Below are 24791 nucleotides of genomic sequence, written 5' to 3'. Positions count from 1 at the left end.
CCTCCACATCAGATTGTGTATCCAAAGTCAAAACCATCCTTTCCACAATTTTTTCTTTAACAGGATTACAAAGTTTCCTAACTTAGCTGATTTAGGTAAAGCCAATTCAATACCAAAATGCTCACTCGCATTGCGCAACTGTTTTCTTATCATATTAATAACATGTATTGTGTCAATGACAATTGTTGGCAGCACAAACAGTTTCCAGTTCTCTCTCTACAGCGGACAGAAGTCTTGCTCAAACTCGGGTTTTCCTCTGAACAATGTTCCTCACAGGAAAGTTGTGTCATGATAAAAAAATGAGTTGGCAAAGCCATTTGATGGAGAAATAACGGCAATAAAGAAATGCTCGGGAATTGGTGTCGATATAGAGTTAGAGATGGTGAATGTGGTTAAAAGTTGAGTCGCATATAACACATGAAATAAATCACCATCGTGTTTTAAATCAGAGAGGCTTGATTAAGTGCTGGAAATAACGGATGATGTTACGAAACAATCACAGTTATACACAGATGTAGTGGAGTGAAAACTACTGCATCCAGATGTTTTAGATAAATGTAAAAGTATTCACATTTCCACGTTTTTCTTTATTTAAATATTCAGCTGCAGATCTCAGTTTAAAAGATTCAGTTTGTTTTCCATTTTATTTAATTCCATATTCTCTCTGTTTAAATGCTTATGATTTCATATAATAATATTATATTATAAACTCAATGAAAAAAATCAATCTCAAAAAGGGAATTCAAGAGCAATATCATTATTTTTATATAATATTAAACTTTTTAATATCATATTATTATAAGCTCTTTCTGAGTCTGATAAAGAATGTAACTATTCAGTGTGAGATTAAAAAAAAAATCAGTTACATCAAGGTTCAAATCAAATATAAATTAGATATTAAGTTAAGAATTAAAAGTAGGGATGTCCCGATGAGTTAAAAGACCTGTTATACACTACACTACAGCTAACCATACACACAAATCCATCATATATATGTATATGTATATGTGTGTATATATATATATATATATATATATATATGTGTGTGTATATATTTGTATGTATGTATGTATGTGTATATATATATATATATATATATATGTGTGTGTATATATTTGTATGTATGTATGTATGTATGTGTATATATATATATATATATATATATATATATATATATGTGTGTGTATATATTTATGTATATATATATATATATATATATATATATATATATATATATATATATATACGTATATATATATATATATATATATATATATATATATATATATATATATATACACACACACATATATGTATATATACGTATATATGTATATTTATGTGTATATATATATATATACATATATATATATATATATATATATATATATATATATATATATATATATATATATATACAAGTCTTCAAAATATATAATAAATATGTTTTATGTGACGTCCGTAAAGCATGTGTATTCCCAAATCTAAAAAAGCCTATAAAGCATGTTCATAAACTGATACTTTACTGATGTCTGGACTCTGTTTGGGATTTAGAAAAACTTAAAGAGATGGTTCAATATATTGTTTATGAATAGGCTCCATTCTGTGAAAATGTATATTTCACACAAATATTGAATGGACGCAACAAAATAAAATGGGCGACGCTCCACTCAGGGCTCCCATAGTTCTGATTGGGCTCAACCCTCCCCGCGGGATCGAGACAGAGACATGCTGCTGAGAAGAGTATGAGCGGAGCTACGTTATTCTGACCGGAGCGAGGAGCGGATTTTTTTAACCCCTTTACGGTCAAAGATCAGCGACGGCCCCAGTTTATTATTGTTTCACTTTCACAGCACATTAAACATCACTCTCTTACTTGAGCTGGACAAACTGTGCATCAATTGAAAGTTTAAAGCTTCTAGCTTTGATATTTGACCAATATTTTGATAAAATATTGTTGCAGTAACAGTTATGTAGTAATTTATGTCAGGAGTGCAAAATAATAAATCCTTATTATGCCAAAGAGCCTCTCCCAGCGATCTGTGTGTGCAGTCCTGTGTCCTTGTGCTGTGTGTCAGACAGACTCTGATTGGTCCTTAGCCTTGTCAATCTTTAGAGTCCCATAACCAAACAGCATCACTTCGTGTCACATGGGTTGTGTACACTTCCTGGTTGATATCTGACAACAACAACAACAACACAGATACACCTCAGTAAACACAAAATATCCAACTAATAAACCCGCAATTACGATAGTAAAGCTTGATATGAGATTTTCTTTGATTTGGGGCATTTTTAAAATGCTAACTTGTGCAGTGATGTAAAAGGCTATAAATAGCATATTTTTACAACCGTAAATGACCAAATTCCACTCGTGATCGTAAAAGGAAGTTATTATAAACACTCGATCAGGGTTTAAAGTGAGTTTTGAGTAAAAGTGTACTAATAATTTCATAAATTGTCTGATGTAGCTTGATGCTAACGTTAGGTTATAATGACAGCAAAAGTTAAAATATATACATATTTTATAAGTTTCTTTGGAAAGAACATCTGCTAAATGCCTTACAGTAAATTAAATGTGCTGTTTCATAATCATATTGTTCACATTTTGATTTACTATGATTCTGTACAGGTCAGTTTGAGATTGAGAAACCAGGATGTCCCACACTGTCATACCCATGAACTCTTCAACACTCATCATTCAACTGCAACCAGCAACACAAACCGCACCTGGGACGACGCTCACAAATGCTCCTGGGACGACAGGAGTTTCACCTCTTCAAGGACTTCAGAAATTTCTGAAAGGACAACCAAAAGCCCTTGGGGTGAGAAATGTCTCAGAAACTCAAGTATATGACCCTGGACCATAAAAATCAGCCTTAAGCTACACAGATATATTTATAACAATAGCCAATAATACTTTGTATGTATCAGAATTATATATTTTTTCTTTTACACCAAAAATATTTAGGATATTAACAAAGTTCCATAAAGATGTTTTGTATATTTCCATTTGGAAATATATCAAAACTTCATTTTGATTGGTTTTGCACCCTCAGATTCCAGATTTTCAAATAGTTGAATCTTAGACAAATACTGTCCTATCCTAACAAATCATAAATTACTGGAAGGCTTATTTATTCATCCTTAATGTGCTGTATAAATCTAAAAAAATTGACACTTGAGACTGGTTATGTGTTTTTTTATTTGTGCATGTCAGTGTGTCAAGTCAAGTCTGCTTTATTGTAAATTCTTCCACATGTAGAGAACATACATAAAGAGAATTTAAATTGTGTTACACTTAGACCCATGGTGCATACAGATAACACTAACAGTGGAGCCTAAAAATCTAAATCCGGTGGACGGACCTGGGGATGCGGGATCTGGGGGTGTTGGGGGGTAGTGGGTCATAGTTATGTGGTGCCTGGGGCAGAAGAGGGAAGGGGGCAAGTTTGAGAGCGAGTTCAGATTCCTTATAGCCTGATAGATGAAGCTGTACTTCAGTCTGCAGTAGAGCTGGGGGGTTTGAACAAAAATTTATATCGCAGTTTTTTTCTAAATTATGCCAGATTCCCGGTTTATGACATTTTTTTTTTTTATGCATAATCAGCTGTACAATGCATTTTCTGCTGGTTGTTATTCCAAGACGTGCTTTTAGCCCTACAGCACTTGCATAAAATGGTTTGTTTGGTCAACGTCTGATTTTTGGAAACCAACAACAGACCAGGCTCATCTTTTTGGCACAAGTTTTTCTGTGTCATGTTCTGCTAGTTCTGCAGCATCCATCTTCCCTGTAACGCCTGTTTCACACATACTCCGCCTGCAGTGCATATGCAGTCTGCAGCACGGACTCATTGTGCTTTCACACAGGACGCGTTTGCAGTCCGCTACTGATACGCGTTGGTTTAGTCCACAAACACAACATTTGTTCATTCTTTTGATACATATATACATATGATATTTTTTTCAGCATTGTGAGTCTTTTATCACAGAACAGTAACAATCTTTCATAGTTATATAAATTAGTTTAAACTCAATAAATATAAACAACGCATTATTCATGCACTTTACTTCTAGGTTTGTATAATAAGCTGCTCAAGCAAGAGGCAAAACATTTAAACACAATAATTAGCCTACTTTTCTTGTTAAAATATTTAATATTAAAACACAGACAGAAACAGTTTTGCATTTAAATCTTTATCACAAGCAACCCCACGGGTCTTAATGAACTTTGTTTTTCTGCCTCCATCAAAGTGAATACATAAATTGTTTTCCTTGCTTATCAAAAAGTGCACTTTTTCTTGTTTTAAACCTAGCCAAAAACCAATGTGTTGCATGTGAAACAGCTTTAATTAGTATACATTTATTGTGAAATGACTGCATTTCAGTGTCAATCCATGATAATTTTTCCCACGAACAATGCGCTTTCACTTTAATTCAGCACATGCAGCACAGCAAAAATAGACTCGGTATGTAAACAATCGCTGCACTGATGCAGACGCACCGCTCCTGGAATGCACTGACAGACCGCAACCTTGTGCAGTGTAAATGCTGAAATCCGTTAACATGGGTGCGTAAAAAAATATGCACCGCATACGCACTGCAGACGGAGTATGTGTGAAACAGGCCTTATAATGTAACACCAGAGCACTACTGTGTTTACCCTCACCAGGCCTTACAGTCGCTACATAGAAGTGCAACATTGTAAAGGGTCCGTCTGAAACAGTGTCACGCGGCCGCGGTGCAGCATAATTAAATAATTAAACACATCAGTATTGGAGTATATTACAAATTTATATCGTAATGAAAATATACACCGGTTTTCGGTATGAACCAGTATACCGCCCAGCACTAGTCTGCTGGTCCTGGCCTTGAGACTCCGCAGTCTCCTCCCTGATGGCAGCAGACTGAAGAAGCTGTGTGATGGGTGTGTGGGATCAACTGTGATGCAGAGGGCTTTACGAGTGAGACAGGTTCCATAAATGTCCTGGAGGGAGGGGAGAGAGACACCAATGATCTTCTCAGCTGCTCTCACTATGCGTTGCACAGTCTTTCGGCAGGACGTGTTGCAGGCACCATACCACACAATGACGCAGCTCATCAGGATGCTCTCGATGGTGCCTCTGTAGAAGGTGTACATGATGGGGGCCGGGGCTCTGGCTCTCCTCAGTTTGCGGAGGAAGTAGAGACGCTGTTGTGATTTCTTGGCCAGTGCTGCTGTGTTGTTAGTCCAGGAGAGGTCCTCTGTGATGTGCACACCCAGGAACTTGGTTTCTTTCACTCTCTCCACAGTCGCACCATTGACAGTCAGAGGAGCTTGCCGAGTGTGCACTCTCCTGAAGTCAACAACAATCTCCTTTATCTTCTCCACGTTCAGAGAGAGATTGTTGTCACTGCTTCACCCGACCAGGTGTCTTACCTCATTCCTGTAGTTTGTCTCATCTTTGTTGCTAATGAGACCCACCAGTCGTGTCATCTGCCAACTTAATAAAGAGGTTGGAGTTGTGTGACGGTGTGCAGTCATGGGTCAGCAGAGTGAAGAGGAGGGGGCTCAGCACACATCCTTGGGGGGCCCCAGTGTTCAGTGTGATGGTCCTGGATGTGTTGCTGCTGACCCGTACTGCCTGAGGTCTTCAAATCAGAAAGTCCAACAGCCAGTTGCACAGCAAAGTGTTGAGCCCCAGCTGGATCATTTTGTAAATGAGCTGTGGAGGGATGATTGTGTTGAACGCTATACTGAAGTCTATTAACAGCATTCTGACGTATGTATGAGTCCTTTTTGTCCAGATGTGTGAGTGCTGAGTGGACGGCAGTGGCGATGGCATCATTGGTTGACCGGTTGGGAGGGCGGGAGGGGGGGAGGGCAAACTTGATATGGTGCATGACTAGCCATTCAAAGCACTTCATGATAATAGGAGTGCAACTGGATGGTAGTCATTGAAGCAGGATGGAGATGGCTTCTTCGGGACTGGAATGCTGGTGGTAGTTTTGAAACATGTGGGAACAAAAGCCTGACTAAGTGAGATGTTGAAAATGTCTCTCAGTACACGGCCAGGAATGTTGTATACGGCAGTATATTCCCTCCGCAGATAGAACAGCCGGCACTAAATAATCTTAAACTCCAGTAGGGCTGAGCAGTGTTTGCAGGTGACAACAGCATCGTGGCACCACGCGTCTGTGATGTAAACACAAAGCCCGCCTCCCCAGGTTTTTCCTCCCGCGACGAAAGCTCTGTCTGTTAGATAGCACGTCAGCTGGTCAAGCTGTATAGCGCCGTCTGGAACACTGTTGCTAAGCCATGTTTCCGTGAACACAAAAACACAACAATCTCTTTCAGTCCTCTGAATTGAACGTAGTAGTTGAAAGCAGTCGTTTATTGTCCAAAGAGCGTACGTTAGCAAGTATGATGGTGGGGATAGCTGGCTTGTGTGGGTTAGCCGTTAGTCTAGCCTGCTTCCTCTCACAACGCTTGTGACGCCTCCACTCTGGGGGAGATGCAGTAGTGGGGGTCAGTGATGGTGTAGGCCTCAGGAGCAGACCAAGGTCCCGCAACTCTTCGGCGTGCGCCGAGTTTAACTCTAAAAATGTGGTTCTGCCGACATCCAGCAGAAACCCATGACTGTATGCGCACTTAAAGACAAGTAGACATGATAAAGACGTACAAAAACACTGCGACTCACAAGACAAAAAACATGAAAACACCGTCGGGAGCATGAAAAGCCGCTGTGTGTGGAAGCACTGACAAAAAAAAAGAAGGAAGTTAGCAAATATATACATTAATACATTTTAAAGAGAAGCCGTGCACACATAAAGCATACACAATATTTATTGAAGAATGAGACTTATTGTATTGGTGGTAGTGCAGGAAAGACACCAGTATAAGATCAGGTTTATCAGTTACAGAGTAAAATAGTAAAGATTACAGTGTGTCAGTCACAGAGAACAATGTTGTAGGAGCTGCAAAAAATGGGAAGTAATCCAGTCTTGCACATCTGCGAATACAAATGACATTCATACAATCATAATTCCACACTTATTATGATATTTTTCTAGTACAATCTTAAGTCCATAACTACAGCAGCCATATTGTATATTTAATATTTTCCCGCTTTATGAAAGACTCTCATGCTACTCACACTTCTTTTTGTGCCCCACAGACGGTCCAGATAATGATCGGTGTGATGACTTTCCTGTTAGGCATTGTGTCTACAGTTTATGCAGTACCCATCTTTGTCTATACTGGTGTTACTTACTGGGGATCATTCTTCGTAAGAAACCACTATACAATTAAGTGTACTGTCTTATAAAACGAGGTACATATTTCAACCCAAACCTCAATTTTGTCCTTTCTCTCTCTTCTCAGTACATTGCCGCAGGTTCACTCTGCATTGCTGCAGAAAACAAAATTAATTCACCTTCCAGTTTGTGTTTGGTATGTACATAACACTTATTTTGGGGTCTTAGCACCAGCTGGAAGTACAGAAATAGTGTTCTGTTGTGATTGTACTGATTTTCTAGAACTCGGGGAACCATGGCTGAGTAGAAAACTCAGGGGCCCATGGCGGAATGGCCTCGGATCCCTTAATGAAGCAATATAAAATATATATGTATGGTATAAAGTGGTATATACACAGGATATTTTGAGTATTCACACCAAATGGCATCAAAGTTGCACATGTAGGAGGTGCTTCAACTCCTCAACACTGTAACTGTAGGATTGTTAATGTTGAAAATGAATATGAATCTTCATCATATGAAAATAATAATATGAAAACATGGCCTCTATCAGTCAATCATCTTTCAGCTAATAAAAACGTCAAAAGTGCATTTTTATTACACTTCATATACTTTTCTATGTACATTAACATGGTAACACAATTTTTTAAAGTCTTTCTTTTTTATTAATCTGTTTTGTGTTTTTTTTCTGCCTATAGGTGAATGCTTCACTGGGAATGAACGTTTTCAGTACGATAACCGCAGGCATTGCCATTATTTTACTTTCACTAGACTTTGTTATATGGCCATACCATTACTGCGATGATTCTTCCTGTTATTTAGAGGAACAGTATGATGTATGTCATCAACTTTTATATTCACAATTAACATCAAATTGTGTCAAAATGAAAATGTTATTTAATATTTACCATAAGATCACTGTGTGGTCAGTACACAAGCCTTAATAAGCACTCTTCTGTTCACTGTTTTTATCTGGCATTTCAGAAGTAGTTTAAAGTATATAATATACATATTTTATATATAATTGTAAACTCAGTCTAGTTTGACATATCAGGGCCAGATTTACTAACAGCTTGTGCCAGTGCAAACCCTAATTTGGCGTTAATAAACTTCTGTCAACATTTACTAAAGACAGTGAAATATTAGCAATGTAAAGGACAGTTTTTTGTGGCTAACGTTACTGCATATGCATTTATTGGTAAGTGTTTCCCTTTCAGGCACAAAATTATTTAAATGAATCATGCAACATAATTAACTAAGGTTTGTGCTGTCAAGCTAATTTGCCTTTTTAGTAAATCTGGCCCTAAAATTGTAATATAAAGCTTCACAGATGGTTGATTCTGGAATGCTGAACTCTGATTGTACAAGTGTGAGTAGAAATGATAATGGATTATTTGTGTTAATGTTGATTTTTCTCTCAGACTCTCTTCAGGGGAATCAGAGGGGTATTAATGTTATTCGACGTGTTCGAGTTTATCATCTCCATCTGTCTGTCAGCATTTGCCTGTAAAGCCAATGCCTACAGTTCTCCTGCTCTGGTAAGTTATGAGCCAAATACTCACAAACAAGAAGTTTGAAAAGTGCTTGTGTTAACTGAACTGATATGTATATAAAATGGACATGGTTACTTTTGAAGCTGTTGACACTTGGGTTCACACTTTACAAGAACCGACAAACACTATGTTACAATACAAATATTTATTATAGTTCTTTAATCTCAAATGTTGAAACCATTGAGTTCTCCACTTGTAAAATTGAGTTTTATTCTCCTGTCCACAGAAATGTTTGAAATGAATGTTTGAAATGTTTTATGTCAATGTAAGTGAACTCAGCACACATCGTGTTCCCAAACATTAAACCTGCAGCACTTGCGTTTCCCTAAAAACATACTGCATAAAACTTTAATTAAATTTCATGCCACATGGTTTTACATGCATAAATTTAACCTATTATTAACACAAATTCAAAATAAACTAAAATAGTCTGTAATGTTGTTGCATATGGTATATAACACAAATATTTGTTGTTCATATATTGATGATTAACTACTCTCTCTGTCACACATTTCTGCCATATTTGTAGATTTTAAACGCCTATTATGTATATTTGTCATTCTTATCAAAGCGCTGACCAACACACAATGTGTTGTGGGCAATTTTAGCTGTTAAGAGTGTGCACAGACCTGCAGTTTGAATTTTAACCGTATAGTAAGTTGAACCAACATCACAAAAAGTGACATATATGTGTAATCTGGAGCAGTGATTAGCGACCGTGGCTGGAGAGTATGTATCTACTTCATCAGATTTCCGAGCTTTTCTCAATATTATTCATGAGAATGAACTCTTATGATCCAATCACTGTGCTGTGATATGTTGAGGACGTCTTACAGCGTAGAACTCAAATCTCATGAAAGAGCAAAGACTACTGATTTAACTAAAACCAGTTGGGGCTGTCAATGGGGGACCTGAGTTCCAAACAAAGACATGAAGATGCATCTTAAAGTTCCTTGATGCTTTTTATTTACTCAACAATTCCATTAATGTTCAATAAATGTTGAGCATGTTAAGTGCAGACAAGTACATTGGTATTTCCATGTGTGTGTATGTGGTCTTAAAACAAGCATTGAAAATGAAGTCGACAGGTTCAGTAAAATATCATGAATGTAATAAAATGCTTCTCACTAGTAATTTTTTCTAGTTGTTTATGTGCAATGAATGTTTTTCCTGAGGTAAATGTGACTTTACCCGACATTGTTCATGTGTTTTACTGACGTCTGTGGTAAAAAAAATAAATACACATTTGATGATTAAAATTGACAGAATTTGAAAGCTGATACTTTGTTACTTTTAATCAGAAATAAAGTACAAAACTCATTGCGATTATTGGATGGCAGGTGTGCTTCAAAATGTAAAAATGTATGTACGTGTAGCTGGTGCAACCAGCCCTTGATCTCGAGGATGCCCCCTAAAAATATCATTACAAGCGACTCTGTATTGTAAATAATATAATGGACATATACTTTACCTGTGTAAGTAGTAAAACAATATAAGTGCAAAAAAGTGTTTCAAGTTCAGAAATGTTTTAAATCCCCCCTCCCTTGCCTCACAGTGGTTTGGTCCACTGCCTGCTTTCTCCCTTTACCTCACTGATAAAAACGAGTCCAATACGAGAGAGCAAAGTTCCTTAGTAGTTATGTGTAAGTAAATTAGGCTGTCAAGGCTATTTTATTCTTTATCTTTAATACAGATCATGCTGGATCATAATAAATTAGTCATGACAAAAATATGATGTATTTTTCTTATGAGTGATTATATGGTTACCATTTAAAACTTTAGCTTGTCATTCACTACAACTAACACTGCGATAAGCCTGTGCGTGAACTTATATTAGGCTAATATTGAACTACTGATGTTTTGGGCTTTGCTCAGGACAATGTTAAGGGGCAGATCAGTGGGCGCTCGTCAGCTGTGGATGAGAAAGAACCGCTAAAGGATAAAGTTATTTCCTTAACATCATCTGATCCGAGGCCAGTGCACTGCTGGGTTCGGCCCAGGAAAAGCAGGAGATGTCTGAGGATGACGAAGAAGCTGAGGCTGAACCTTCCCAATCCTCCTGCCCTGTGTATGATGAGCTGTTGGAGGTTAGGGATTGTGCCATGGAGAGGCTAGACTTGCAGTGGAAGCAGGCTAAGAAAGTGACACCGCAAGGTCTCAGGTCTATAAGCTAAACACGAGGGTTTTTTCTCCCTTGTTGCTACTAGGGATCTGTTGAAAGCATTCCTTCAACAAGCTTACGTAAGAGCAAACAGTAGCCCCTGTGTGACAGGCCAAGGCTTAATATGATGCTAGGCTCTACGTCGTATCCCTTTAAAGGAATCTATTCTTGATTCCAAGTTTTGAACTCTACCCCAGGCCCAGGAGTCTGGCCCTAACAACGTAAGGGATAATGTCACGCACAGCTATCTAAATGTCCCAGGGGCAACTCTGATGGAAATGGTAGAGTTGGTGTCACAGTGTCTGGGTTGTGTTCCCTGGGGTTCCACTAGATGTCCTCCTTTCTCACGGTGTCTGTCACCAGATCACTTCCTGTTCCCTTATTTGGTCACCTTCCTCCTTGTTGTGTAATTGATTGTTTCCCCACCTGTCTCCTGTTTCCTCATTATCTTTCTGTGTATAAATACCCAGTCTGTCTTAGTCTGTGTTACGGAGTCCTTGTTTAATGTTGAATGTTATTCCTTGTCCGTCACTCTTGCCTTGTCGTCTTGTCTTGCTTTCATGTTTATGTTGGATTTGGATTCTCTGGTTTTGACCCTGCCTGGACTGTTTACCCCTTTGGATTTGCCCTATAAATAAAGATACATACCTGCACATGGTTCTCTCTTCTCGTTCCTGAAACGCTCCTCGTGACAGAAGGACTCCGTCATCAAGAGAACCAGCAGGTATGTCTGCCCATGCCTCATCCCCAGTCACAGAGCGGGAAAGAGGCGGTTTTGAAGGAACTCGCCTGGTGGTTTTCCGCGGAACCAGGGGAGGTCGTCGAGGAGGAGGTGGGCGAGAGGAAGCACGGCGCAAGATGGCCACCGACCCAGCGCCGCTGTGGTGCGTAACCACCAACCCCGCACCACGAGGCCAGATGGAAGCCAGCCTCACCCCACAGGGCAAGATGGCTGGCAGCTCAACACCAACGCCCAAGAGGGCCGCTGATACTCTTCTCGACTACTTCAAGATGCTATCGAGAATACTAGAAGTTCCCAAGACGGTTCACGTCATGGCTGCTGAGCCAGCGCTTCAGCACAAGATGGCCGTTAACCCAGCGCCACAGCTCAAGATGGCCGCTGAGCCAGCGCCACAGCACAAGATGGCCGCCAGCCCAGAGCCAGCTTAGAGCCACCAGCTTAGAGCCACAGACCAAGATGGCCACCAGTTTAGAGCCACAGCACAAGATGGCCGCCAGCCCAGAGCCACAGCACAAGATGGCTGATTCAACGCCTGAGTCGCCAGTACAGGTGCCACCGACTCGCCGTCATAGAGGGCGGAGGACGAGGAGACAGGCGTCGACCGTCCCTCAAGGTGCCCGATGCTGTTCCAGACGCCGAGGCGGTGCCCAATGCTGTTCCAGAGGTCGAGGCGGTGCCCGATGCGGTTCCCGAGGCCAAGGCTGTTCCCGAGGCAGAGGCTGTTCCTGAGGAGGTGCTCGATGCTGTTCGAGAGGCCGAGGCGGTGCCCGAGGCGGTGCCCGATGCGGTTCCCGAGGTGGTGCCCGATGCGGTTCCCGAGGCGGAGGCGGAGGCTCTTCCCGAGGAGGTGCCCGATGCTGTTCCCGAGGCCGAGGCTGTTCCCGAGGAGGTACTCGATGCTGTTCGAGAGGCCGAGGCGGTGCCCGATGCAGTTCCCGAGGCGGTGCCCGATGCGGTGCCCGATGCAGTTCCCGAGGCGGTGCCCGATGCTGTTCCCGAGGCGGTGCCCGATGCTGTTCCCGAGGCGGTGACCGAGGCGGTGCCCGATGCAGTTCCCGAGGCGGTGCCCGATGCAGTTCCCGAGGCGGTGCCCGATGCCGAGGCGGTGCCCGAGGTCGTTCCCGATGTGGTGCTCGATGCTGTTCTGGAGGCTGAGGCGGTGCCCGATGTCGAGGCAGTGCCCGAGGCCAAGTCCGATGCGGTGCCCGAGACCGCTCCCAAAGCCGTTACCAAGGCGGTGCTTGACGCCATTCCCGATGCAGTGTCCGAGGTCGCTCCCGATGTCTTGACCGAGGTGGTGCCCGAGACCGTTCCAGAGCCAGGACCAGTCACTGATGACCCTCCAGAGCCAGGGCCAGTCACCGGTTACCCTCCAGAGCCAAGTCAAGTCACTGGGTGGCCGGCTGCTCCGTCCTGGGGGACTCCGATGTTGACCACAAGGACGTGGTGGTCGTCCGCTCCACCCTGGGGGGCTCTGGCGGTGACCACAAGGCCGTGGCGGTCTTCCGCTCCGCCCTGGGGGACTCTGGCGGTGACCACGAGGACGTGGTGGTCATCCGCTCCGCCCTGGGGGGCTCTGGCGGTGACCACGAGGCCGTGGCGGTCTTCCGCTCTGCCCTGGGGGACTCTGGCGGTGACCACGAGGACGTGGCGGTCTTCCGCTCCGCCCTGGGGGACTCTGGCGGTGACCACGAGGACGTGCCGGTCGTCCGCTCCGCCCTGGGGGACTCTGGCGGTGACCACGAGGACGTGGCGGTCGTCCGCTCCGCCCTGGGGGACTCTGGCGGTGACCACACGGCTGTGGTGGTCGTCCGCTCCGCCCTGGAGGACTCTGACTTTGACCACAAGGTCGTGGTGGTCTTCCGCTCCGCCCTGGAGGGCTCTGGCCTTGACCACATGGCTGTGGTGGTCATCTGCTCCGCCCTGGTGGACGCCTCAACATGTCCTTCATGGACTTCTGTTTTGTGTTTTTTGAGTTCTGTTATGTTTCTGTCTGTTCCTTTTAGTTTGTCTGGCCCTCCTTTCCTCCCCCTGAACCTCCTCCGGTCCTCCTCCCTCCTGGTATCCCTGTTTTATGTTTACATTTCTGGTGTTGTTTTCCTTTTCCGGCCCTCCGTCCCTCCCCCTGAGCCTCCACCTGTCCACCTCCCTCCTGGTCTCTGTGTTGTGTCTTGTCTTGGAGCGTCTGGGAGCCGCTCTGTAGAGGGGGGGTACTGTCACAGTGTCTGGGTTGTGTTCCCTGGGGTTCCACTAGATGTCCTCCTTTCTCACGGTGTCTGTCACCAGATCACTTCCTGTTCCCTTATTTGGTCACCTTCCTCCTTGTTGTGTAATTGATTGTTTCCCCACCTGTCTCCTGTTTCCTCATTATCCTTCTGTGTATAAATACCCAGTCTGTCTTAGTCTGTGTTACGGAGTCCTTGTTTAATGTTGAATGTTATTCATTGTCCGTCACTCTTGCCTTGTCGTCTTGTCTTGCTTTCATGTTTATGTTGGATTTGGATTCTCTGGTTTTGACCCTGCCTGGACTGTTTACCCCTTTGGATTTGCCCTATAAATAAAGATACATACCTGCACATGGTTCTCTCTTCTCGTTCCTGAAACGCCCCACGTGACAGTTGGTACTTACTGCTTGCCATGGTTCTGGCCTGCACTCTCCTCAACATGGCAGCGTAGGTATACTGTTCCCCATAGTGACTCCTAGAGGACACAGTTTAAAGTTCCCTTGAAAGGGAACGTCCCAGGTTACTTATGTGACCATGGTACCCTAAGTAGGGAATGAGACACTGCGTTCTCTAGCTTCATGCCATGCTTTGGACGCAAGTTTCAGACGAAAAAGTGAATCACTTGTTCTCCTGGCGCCTATTTATACTATAGAATCACCGGTAGTGATGCCATGGGCTGTCGCCGGTCAACATGTTGTTGGTGTTTTTTCAGTGTATGCTTCAGACACAGATCACAACGAGGTGTTCCCCATAACGATCCCTAGAGGACGCAGTGTCTTGCTCCCTACACAGGGAAACCCTGGTTACATAAGTAACCTGAGACATTTATGTTAGATTAAATTTATGTGCCTGCTCCCTGGGGTCCGTTCTTCGTACTAGCTGGATTTGATTGTTGATGATTTCGCTTGATCTTGGATTATTTGGTTCTTCGAAGCTCATCCGGAGTTGTTGTCATAAAAACAGGTCTATAAGCTTAAACCTGCTCGAGAGGATTAGATCATATCTTTTTAAGCAGAACCGATACTTAACCCTCTAAGCGCCAAATTTTTATTCCCTACCACTAGATGGCAGACATGTAGTACTTCGATTCGTCAGCTCTCCTTGGCTACTGCAATTTTCCTCTGTATATTTACAATAAAACGAAATAGGATATCAAATACCACTGCCTCCTTTCATTTTCACTTAAACATAATAGCTGCAGAGATGTACTTAGTTGAGGGAAATGTGTATATACAGCCATTACAATGAAACAAAATATAATATCAATTGCCTATTTTTATTTTCATTTTAACATATAGATAAACTGAATACAGAACAAAGAATGTCTGTTAGATTTACCTAAAACTAATAATATTTTATGTTTAACTATTAAAGAGACATCAGAGCCAGCGGCACACATCAGAAGGTCTAGCCGAGGTGAGGCTGCTCTTGGCAGATACATGATAACTGAGCTCCCGCTGATTGCATGGAGCTGACCATCTCCGAAATCGGTGAAACACATTTTTAAATAGGCACTGTCTTTATAAATAAACTGCAGATTTGTGTTTTAAACAACTACATTCTTGCATGAAATATTTATAAAGGTACATTTCATGACAAAATAACAGTAATATTTTGAAAATTATCAGAATAAATGGTGGTTGAAATCACAATGCTATGGAACTCAACCAATCAGGATGTTTAGCGCCCAAGTCCCGCCCCTGAAAGTTCCAGAACTTTGAAAAAGTACCACCTCACCAGCAGAGACTTTCTGAGGGGCATGTTTTTACCCAGAACTTTATATAGTTTCTGGCTCCTGTGGTGGAAACATACCAAGTACCAGCTCAAAGTCCCTAGTTTCTGGATAAAGTTCCAGTGGTGGAAAATAGATGGACGCAAATGAGACCGGAAGCTAGACCCACAGAATTTACAAATGGCGGCGCCCATTTTTACGTCAGGAAAAAGGTGGATACTCTCAAGAACTATAAACTGTGTCACTTAGATATCTGATTGGGCAGATAGCTGGTCAACTGATCAGAAAATAGCATGCATCTTACTATGGCACATAATAAGTTACTACATTTTACTTTTTTTCCCCCCCCTGATCATTTGGAATGAGAAAAAAAAAAACTAAACAAAAACAAAACAACAACATGCAATTAGGTTCAAACATTCTTTCCATGTTATTATTTCTTGAATATTACTGATGAACTGATCAAAAGTAGGCTACGGTTCACATGCGTTTTACTACTATGTAGTAGTTATATAGTGATAATTTAGTCATTTTCTTGTCTTTTCATTTAATAAAAAAAAAAATGTATATATATATATATACCTGGCTATGCGTTCTATAGTAGACGAACTGAGACTTGTTATGGCACTTGTATACTGTTGTTGTTCTCTTGTTGACCTGACTGCTTCTATTGTTCTCATTTGTAAGTCGCTTTGGATTAAAGCGTCTGCTAAATGATTAAATGTAAATGTACTTCATCCTGTTTTATTGTTGGCTTCCTCTTTTCTGGTCACTTGGAATGAGGATAAAAAGACACATACACACAAAAAAATGCAATAAGTTCAAACATCAATTCAATATCTACTATTTCCGGAATATTATGAAATTTGAGATGGCCTCCCCCTGATCACATCATAATATGCGAATAAGATGAGTATATTAACACCCTAGATAAACTTTCGGTCATGCCCAACATTTTTTCTCATTTACAGTGGAGCTTTATTTTTAAGCCCTTTCAAGCAACAAGCTTTTGAAAAAATACAGCATTTTTTCCCCCAAAAAAACTCTGGTGCCTAAAGGGTTAAAATCTGTCCCATCCACCACTAATTTAATACAAGAGTATCCTACTGATCCAGGGACAATCATTAAAAAATAATAATAATTTAAAAATGAATTTACCGGAGATCACACTCCCGAGTCAAATACGCAAAGTCTGAACTACCGAGGATGCAATTCCATAATCAGCGGGCTGTGAATTGAGAAACAAATGCAGACCTACATCACCAGACTATTTGCCTAATCTTCCTGGTACTTTAGATCATGGTGGAAACACAGAAAGCAACAGGTCTGGGGGGAAAGTTCAGTATAAAACGTGGCATTAGATCAGCAAAGACATCATTATTGATGATGCTGTTCGTCAAAGCCCCAAACTCATTTAACCTGTCCAAAACCAAATGACTTCTGAGTAAAAGGAAACCTGTACTGTATGAACTCTCATCAACTTGCTGCGCGAGTGTCAACATGTCTTCGTCAATTTCACAGATTTCTACTGGATTTTTCAAAACATTATCCTAAATCGTCTGTCTATTAATGATTGTTTATTACGGTCAAGTGTGAGTGATGTCACTTCCTAATGCAAACACGCCCAATAAAATGGCCCCATCCCTTGTCACTTGATTGACAGGTTTCTGTGTAGACGTCAGAAATTCAAATGCAAAAGGAATTGCGATTCCATTTGAGTTTTGGCAGTTTACATCCACTGTGCAGAGAGAGTGAAAAAGCAAATGTGGTAATTAATATTGCTTTTTAAATATGACAGACTCATGGCTCGTAAGACATGAGAATTGCATTTGCAAATGGACTTAGCTTTTCAATTTAAAATTTGGCACTCACTGTGCGTTCACAAAAAAGCAAAAGGTAATGCGCGATTTGCATTTGCGTTTGGATTGTCACATTTTATGCGTCCACAAATTGAAAACGCAATTTGAATAATGTACGGAATATAATTCCCTACATAGCCCCTTTTACACCAACCCATGAACACACAATTATGTCAGATAACTCAATCCAGCCATATTAATCATCAACAACAGGTGTGCTCAAAGATCCGAATTAGCCAGATCCTGATTAGCGAGATGATATCATCTTGGGTTACGTCTACATTAATCTGGATGCAATTTAAAACGAAAAAAAAAAAATTAGCTTTGACCTCTGTAGGACTGTGATATAAAGAGTGTATAAAGTAACACATCTGTACCAATAGTGTAAAAGTGCACAGCACATAACGGGCACAATAGTTGATGACTCATAATGATTTGATTTCATCATATTTACAGTAGGTGTGTGTGTGTTTGTTTCGTCATCTCCATGACTTTAGTTCAGTTCTTTGAGTTTGATTGTTCAGACTCATCAGGATTAGTTCTACCTGTGTGTCGGATTAAATTCTTATTGAAAATGTATTTTCTGCCTCCTCCATTTGTATTCAGGTACTGAAACTGTAATACTGAAACTGTCTGCTGATGTTATTACATTTATGGCATCTCACAGTAAGAAGGATTTAAACACTATATGTGTTTTTTTTTTTTAAACCATAGGTGCAGTTTGCGCAGGTTTTATCACCTCAGTCGTCTGATTTCACGCGTTTCCATGATCTTAACAGCTAAGAGGTAAGAAAATCTTGGTCCCCAGTTTAACTGGACTTTGAGTAAAATGGTGGCAAATATATATATATATATATATATATATATATATATATATATATATATGTTTTTTTTTTTTGTTTTTTTTTTCAGATACCTGTGGCAAGCAGCTCTTCCATTAATCACCAGCCTGCAGACACTCCTCCACAATACAGTGAATCTAAATAAATATGAATACATGGGCTGTTGCCTTATGAAACAAAATATATGGGAATGTATTAGAACAGAGGTCCCAAACCTGTCCTAGAGGACCCCCTGCCCTGAACCTTTTGTATGTCTTCATCATCTAACACACCTGATTCCACTCATCAGTTCAATAGTAGAGACTGCGAAAACTAAATATGGTGTGTCTGATTAGGGAGACATACAAATGTGAAGTGAAAGTTTGTGACATTTGCCAAGTATGGTAACTCTCGGAATTGGTGCTCTGCATTTAACCCATCCAAGTGCACACACACACAGCGGTGAGAAGGGAACACACCGTGAACACACGCCTGGAGCAGTGAACACACACACACACAGCAGTGGGCAGCTATAGATCCAGTGCCCGGGAAGCAAAAGGGGGTTCAGTGCCTTGCTCAAGGGGACTTCAGTCATTGGTATTGAGGGTGGAAGAGAGCACTGTTCATTCACTCCCTCCACCTACAACTCCTGCCAGCACCGAGACTCGAACCAGTGACCATCTGGTAACTACTCCGGCTCTCTAACCATTAGGCCACAGCTGCCCCATGTGCAGGGCAGTGGGTCCTCCAGGACAGGTTTGGGAACCACTGTATTAGAAAATATAATGCGATATATTACATAATATACTTATATATTATATTTTTCAACATACTACAGTATATATTTGACCACAATTTGACATGTAATAGCTTTATTAAAACACTCAATTTCCATTTCAAAAGTTAATTCTTAGGTTCACATATAGCTCAACACAAACTTTTCTCTCACTTTATTGTTGTCACATTGCATAGTCACACATTCAGTATATGAAAATATTTGTGACCTATAAAAGAAAACTACTGGAAAAATTAAAAGTTTTGGACTTTTAGATGATCAGATGTCTGGTTAGAATCATTGCAACATTATGTGTGTGCACATACTCACAGTATCATTTTATCACATATATATCTAGATATTGCAAAGAATGTTATTGAGGACATACATAATGTATTAGGTAATCAATAATGTACTATTCACTGTATTTTCAATATACATTAAACAATTTCATAAATTTATTGTTAATATATAAGACAATGTTTTGGTTACATATGGGTTGTGGTCCTGTGTGATGCTTTTACGAGAAACATTTGTTTTCCCAACGTCCAACTGTCTTGTTTATTCTTATTAAAAAGGGGGACATGACAGCTAAGAAAAAAACCCTTGATCAGATAATAATTGGCACATTTTGTATAGTATGATTATTGTATTAGTTACTTTTTAAATGGATGGCAATCAAATTACAGTTACATCTGAAAAGTATTTTAGATTACCAAAGTAACAACTTTGAATTGTCAAAGCATCCAAAGCTCAAGTTCTGCTCACACATTTCATACCACTTGCATATGTTTACATAAACTCAACAGGCCAAAATAAATGAATTTACTGAAATGAATGAATTTACGCAGTAGAGGTTCGTTAGTGATTCATTTGGAGCCAAAGTCTGCACAGTAGAGATTAATTTGGAGCCAGAGTCTGCACAGTAGAGATTTGTTTGGAGCCAGAGTCTGCGCAGTAGAGGTTTGTTTGGAGCCAGAGTCTGCGCAGTAGAGGTTCGTTTGGAGCCAGAGTCTGCGCAGTAGAGATTCGTTTGGAGTCAATGTCTGCGCAGTAGAGATTCGTTTGGAGTCAATATCTGCCCAGTAGAGATTTGTTTGGAGTCAGAGTCTGCATAGTAGAGATTCGTTTGGAGTCAGAGTCTGCGCAGTAGAGGTTCGTTTGGTGTCAGAGTCTGCATAGTAGAGATTCGTTTGGAGTCAGAGTCTGCGCAGTAGAGATTCGTTTGGAGTCAGAGTCTGCACAGTAGAGATTCGTTTGGAGCCAGAGTCTGCACAGTAGAGATTTGTTTGGAGCCAGAGTCTGCGCAGTAGAGATTCGTTTGGAGTCAGAGTCTGCAGAGTAGAGATTTGTTTGGAGCCAGAGTCTGCACAGTAGAGATTCGTTTGGAGTCAGAGTCTGCGCAGTAGAGATTCGTTTGGAGCCAGAGTCTGCGCAGTAGAGATTCGTTTGGAGTCAGAGTCTGCACAGTAGAGATTCGTTTGGAGCCAGAGTCTGCACAGTAGAGATTTGTTTGGAGCCAGAGTCTGCACAGTAGAGATTTGTTTGGAGCCAGAGTCTGCGCAGTAGAGATTCGTTTGGAGTCAGAGTCTGCGCAGTAGAGATTCGTTTGGAGTCAGAGTCTGCACAGTAGAGATTCGTTTGGAGCCAGAGTCTGCAGAGTAGAGATTTGTTTGGAGCCAGAGTCTGCACAGTAGAGATTCGTTTGGAGTCAGAGTCTGCGCAGTAGAGATTCGTTTGGAGCCAGAGTCTGCGCAGTAGAGATTCGTTTGGAGTCAGAGTCTGCACAGTAGAGATTCGTTTGGAGCCAGAGTCTGCACAGTAGAGATTTGTTTGGAGCCAGAGTCTGCGCAGTAGAGGTTCGTTTGGAGCCAGAGTCTGCGCAGTAGAGGTTCCTTTGGAGCCAGAGTATGCGCAGTAGAGGTTCGTTTGGAGCCAGAGGGAGCCAAAGTCTGCGCAGTAGAGATTCGTTTGGAGTCAATGTCTGCGCAGTAGAGATTCGTTTGGAGTCAGAGTCTGCATAGTAGAGATTCGTTTGGAGTCAGAGTCTGCGCAGTACAGATTCGTTTGGAGCCAGAGTCTGCGCAGTAGAGATTCGTTTGGAGCCAGAGTCTGCGCAGTACAGATTCGTTTGGAGCCAGAGTCTGCACAGTAGAGATTCGTTTGGAGCCAGAGTCTGCACAGTAGAGATTCGTTTGGAGCCAGAGTCTGCACAGTAGAGATTCGTTTGGAGCCAGAGTCTGCACAGTAGAGATTCGTTTGGAGTCAGAGTCTGCACAGTAGAGATTCGTTTGGAGCCAGAGTCTGCAGAGTAGAGATTCGTTTGGAGTCAGAGTCTGCAGAGTAGAGATTTTAAAATGACATTCACAATGCTGACTTTATCCACATGGATGTGCTTTTAGAGTGAAATGCAACCTTCACATAATCAGGGAGTTTTTATTTTCATTTCTAATCGGTTAGTTTTAAAGTAGACATTTCAAGATTTATGTATATATATATGTATTTCTCATGTATGTGAGGCACCCTAATTCTAATTTATTTCATAATCAGAAAAAAAGTGATCAAGAGGGCACCTACCTGTCATGCATGTGTATTAATTTTCCACACAAACACTTGAATATGAGTAGAAATAGACCACATTTATTTTAGGTTACAGTAAGGGATCTGCATTAAAAATAAACCTTCACAAGTCTACAACCGAGACAGATGCAGTTATAACCTGTATCTTGCACACTAATATTCTAAGGAATAGTATACACTCCTGCATTTAAATGCGGCTACAAATTTGTTTTATTGTCTTATTATTAGTATTTTTTAAGTTGTATACAGATGTTCAAAAGCAAGTAAAGGGGGCTCCCTATAAAATCATTGAATCAATCTTTTTACACTGTCTGCCCTTGAGTTTAAAAGTGAGGATGTTTAATAATCCGTCCAGTTTCAATGTTTTAGCTAAATCTCGGCTAGGTTAAATTTATTTACATGTAGCCTAGCACCTTAATATTGCAAGCTGGTGTTTCTTATATTAATAATATAAATTGTTGGCAGCACAAACAGTTCTACAGTTTCCATGTAGATTCATTAGTAAAGGTTAATGACTACTTTCCAGTAATTTAATCCCGTCATTCTTCGTCAAAGTCAGAGTCTCGATTTGTAAATACACAGAGTCTCTGTTCTACTAAGGTTTTATCTCCAAATGCTGTAAGTGCTGTGCCGCAGATGGTGAGGATGGCCTTGATATATGCGAGGTCTTTAGCAAACAAATCTTTTATTTTAAATTACTTTTTCATCACAAATTTGCTTGTTTTTTTTTATTATTTGTGACTGAAACATAGATAAAACGGGATGAACTTTCATCTCTTGGTAAACTTTCTCCACCTGATTTTAAAAACAAAAAATTAAATAGAGATGTGTGCTTTAGCTTTTAGATATAGTTAATGAGAGTTGATATAGGGAGTCCTGTATTATGTGCACTGGTTTACAGGCCTCCGATATTCAACAAGGACTTTATGTGACGATTGTGTACCAGAGAGACACAGGAGAGAGTAGATCCAATTGCAGATGTTTATTGTCCAAGGGTAATCCCAATCGTGGTCAAACAAGCCAAGGTCAAAGCCAAACAGACAGTCAAAAATAAAAAAACAAATAAACAAAGGAGGTAACAGGAAAGGGAACTTGGAAGACAAGAGATTAGGGTGAATCCCGGAAGACCAGAAGACGCAGAAGAATCTTGGATGACGAGAAGACTGATAACACAAAGGGTAAGGACTCCATACAAACAACAGGAAAAGACTGGAATAAATAGGGAGGCTAATGACAATAGATTGCCTGCAACCGGTGCAATTAACAGGAGTGCAATTACTGTGAAGACAGGACGAGACTAGAGGAATTCTAGTGCCTACGGTGAAGTGTCTAATGGGAAGTGAGCCCACTAGTGGACACCCAGGGAAACAGAGACTAGACAGCGTGACACTTTATTCAACAATTGTCTCGCATTGATAGACTGTTGATTCTAGGAGACTTTAAAATTCACATTTGCTGTCCATTTAAACCGCTAGTGAACATTTTTATCCCCCATTGAATCATTAAATCTGTCACAAATTGTTTCCAGTCCTACTCATAATTTGGGACACACATTGGATCTGGTGTTCTCATATGGCTTCCCCACAACAAACCTGAGAGTGATTGATGCTCCTTTTTCAGACCATTTGCCAATTGTGTTTCAAATTGTTTGTGATTCCCCCACTTCCATATGCTCTCAGCCTGGAAGTTATTCCCATTTTATTCAGCTGTCCACTACCAGTTTATTTTGAAAGCACTATCATGCACACTCTGTGGATATTGCTGCCCTAAACAAATGAAACACTGAGATGGTGTAAAGCCATCAAAATATGATCCTCCACTGAGCTGTTCACCAACAAATTTGTTAACTTGTTTTCATCTAATTTCCTCTGTACAGCTAGCTGATTTTAGACTTTCTTTTTTAAGTTTGATGTCATCTCGGCTCATCTTTTTAAGGAAGTATTTGCAACCCTGAGTTTGGCCATAACTGTGTAAGGTCAAAAATGATCAAAGACTTCAGTTTTTCCTGTCCCAAACTATCTTGAGTAACAAAAGGCCCATTTGGCATTCCTGATGGCATTGAAGTGATGATATCAATCAAGGCCTGTAGGCCAGCATGTGTTTATATCGGGGGTCTGCTAATTGTCACTCCTTTCGCACAATGGGTGAAGCTGTAGTCTGCTGATTGGTCAGGTTGAATGTCTCACATCTGGGTTTCAGTCACATGGTCAAGGAAGGGATAAAAGAAGACTGTGAATGTTGCTCTAGGCTTTCTCTCTCTTCTGGCTTTTCTTTGCTGAATCTTTCCTTTACTGGAGCTCTCTCCCTCTATGTCTCCCTCTATCTATCTCTCCCTCTCTCTTTCCTTCTCAGGTAATATTTTACATACATGTTGGGTACAATTAACTATATGTTTTAGCATCCTTCATCTATTGTGTAACCAATAAGTGTAAGTGTAACCATAACAAACTATTGTTATTAAACCATTTTAATTATGAATTATGTGCTAACTAGTCTTGACTCAATATTAACTTTGAAGTGCTACCTATTGCAATACAATATAGTCACTTAATAGCAACGCTCTCCCACATATTTAGCTATTGTTACTGCGCTTATTTCCGTCGTTGGTATAAGTGGCAGTGGGTGGTAATAGACTAGAAATGTACAGTTTTATAACATCGTGCTGATAACGTTTCTTTAGTCTTTCAGCAGTCCTACAGCCTGAACCTCTGTAGGCAAACCACCCTTACAACGGACATCATTAATAGTTCTTTAGCAAATGGAATTGTATCAGCTAGTTTCAAACATGCTTTGGTTCACCCTCTGCTTAAGAAACCTCAACTTGACTCATCTATCCTCAGTAACTTCAGACCTATTTCGAAGTTGCCTTTTATCTCAAAGCTATTAGAGAGAGCTGTTTATCATCAGTTAAATTCCTATATAAGTTTCCTACACAGCTTCTATAGGGTGACTAAAAGAGCAGAACCAGCCGCAGAGAGAAAGCTACAAGAGGCTGTAGAGAGTAAAGCTGCTAAGGCCATGACAGAAGGCTGCGAGAGGTGGTGAAAGAGTAGATGTAATGAATAGGTGTAACGCCACCACCACCAGTATTTGCTTACTTTACCTTA

At 40.9% G+C, this 24791-nt stretch overlaps 1 protein-coding gene across 1 annotated transcript in view; it reads left to right on the top strand.

Annotated features, from left to right (window-relative positions):
• LOC113066867 (membrane-spanning 4-domains subfamily A member 8-like) overlaps positions 1-24791 on the top strand; it is a 96482-nt gene that overhangs the window by 9912 nt on the left and 61779 nt on the right. Inside the window, exon 2 of the mRNA XM_026238963.1 lies at positions 2633-2825. Within this exon, the coding sequence (XP_026094748.1) occupies positions 2658-2825 (168 nt within the window). The 5' untranslated portion in view covers positions 2633-2657. The remainder of the gene's footprint in view (positions 1-2632; positions 2826-24791) is intronic.

This window comes from Carassius auratus, chromosome 4 (assembly GCF_003368295.1).
Source record: "Carassius auratus strain Wakin chromosome 4, ASM336829v1, whole genome shotgun sequence".
NCBI classification, from domain to species: Eukaryota; Metazoa; Chordata; class Actinopteri; order Cypriniformes; family Cyprinidae; genus Carassius; species Carassius auratus.
Note: the sequence above shows the minus strand (reverse complement) of the source record. Positions and strands in the feature narration are given on the sequence as shown.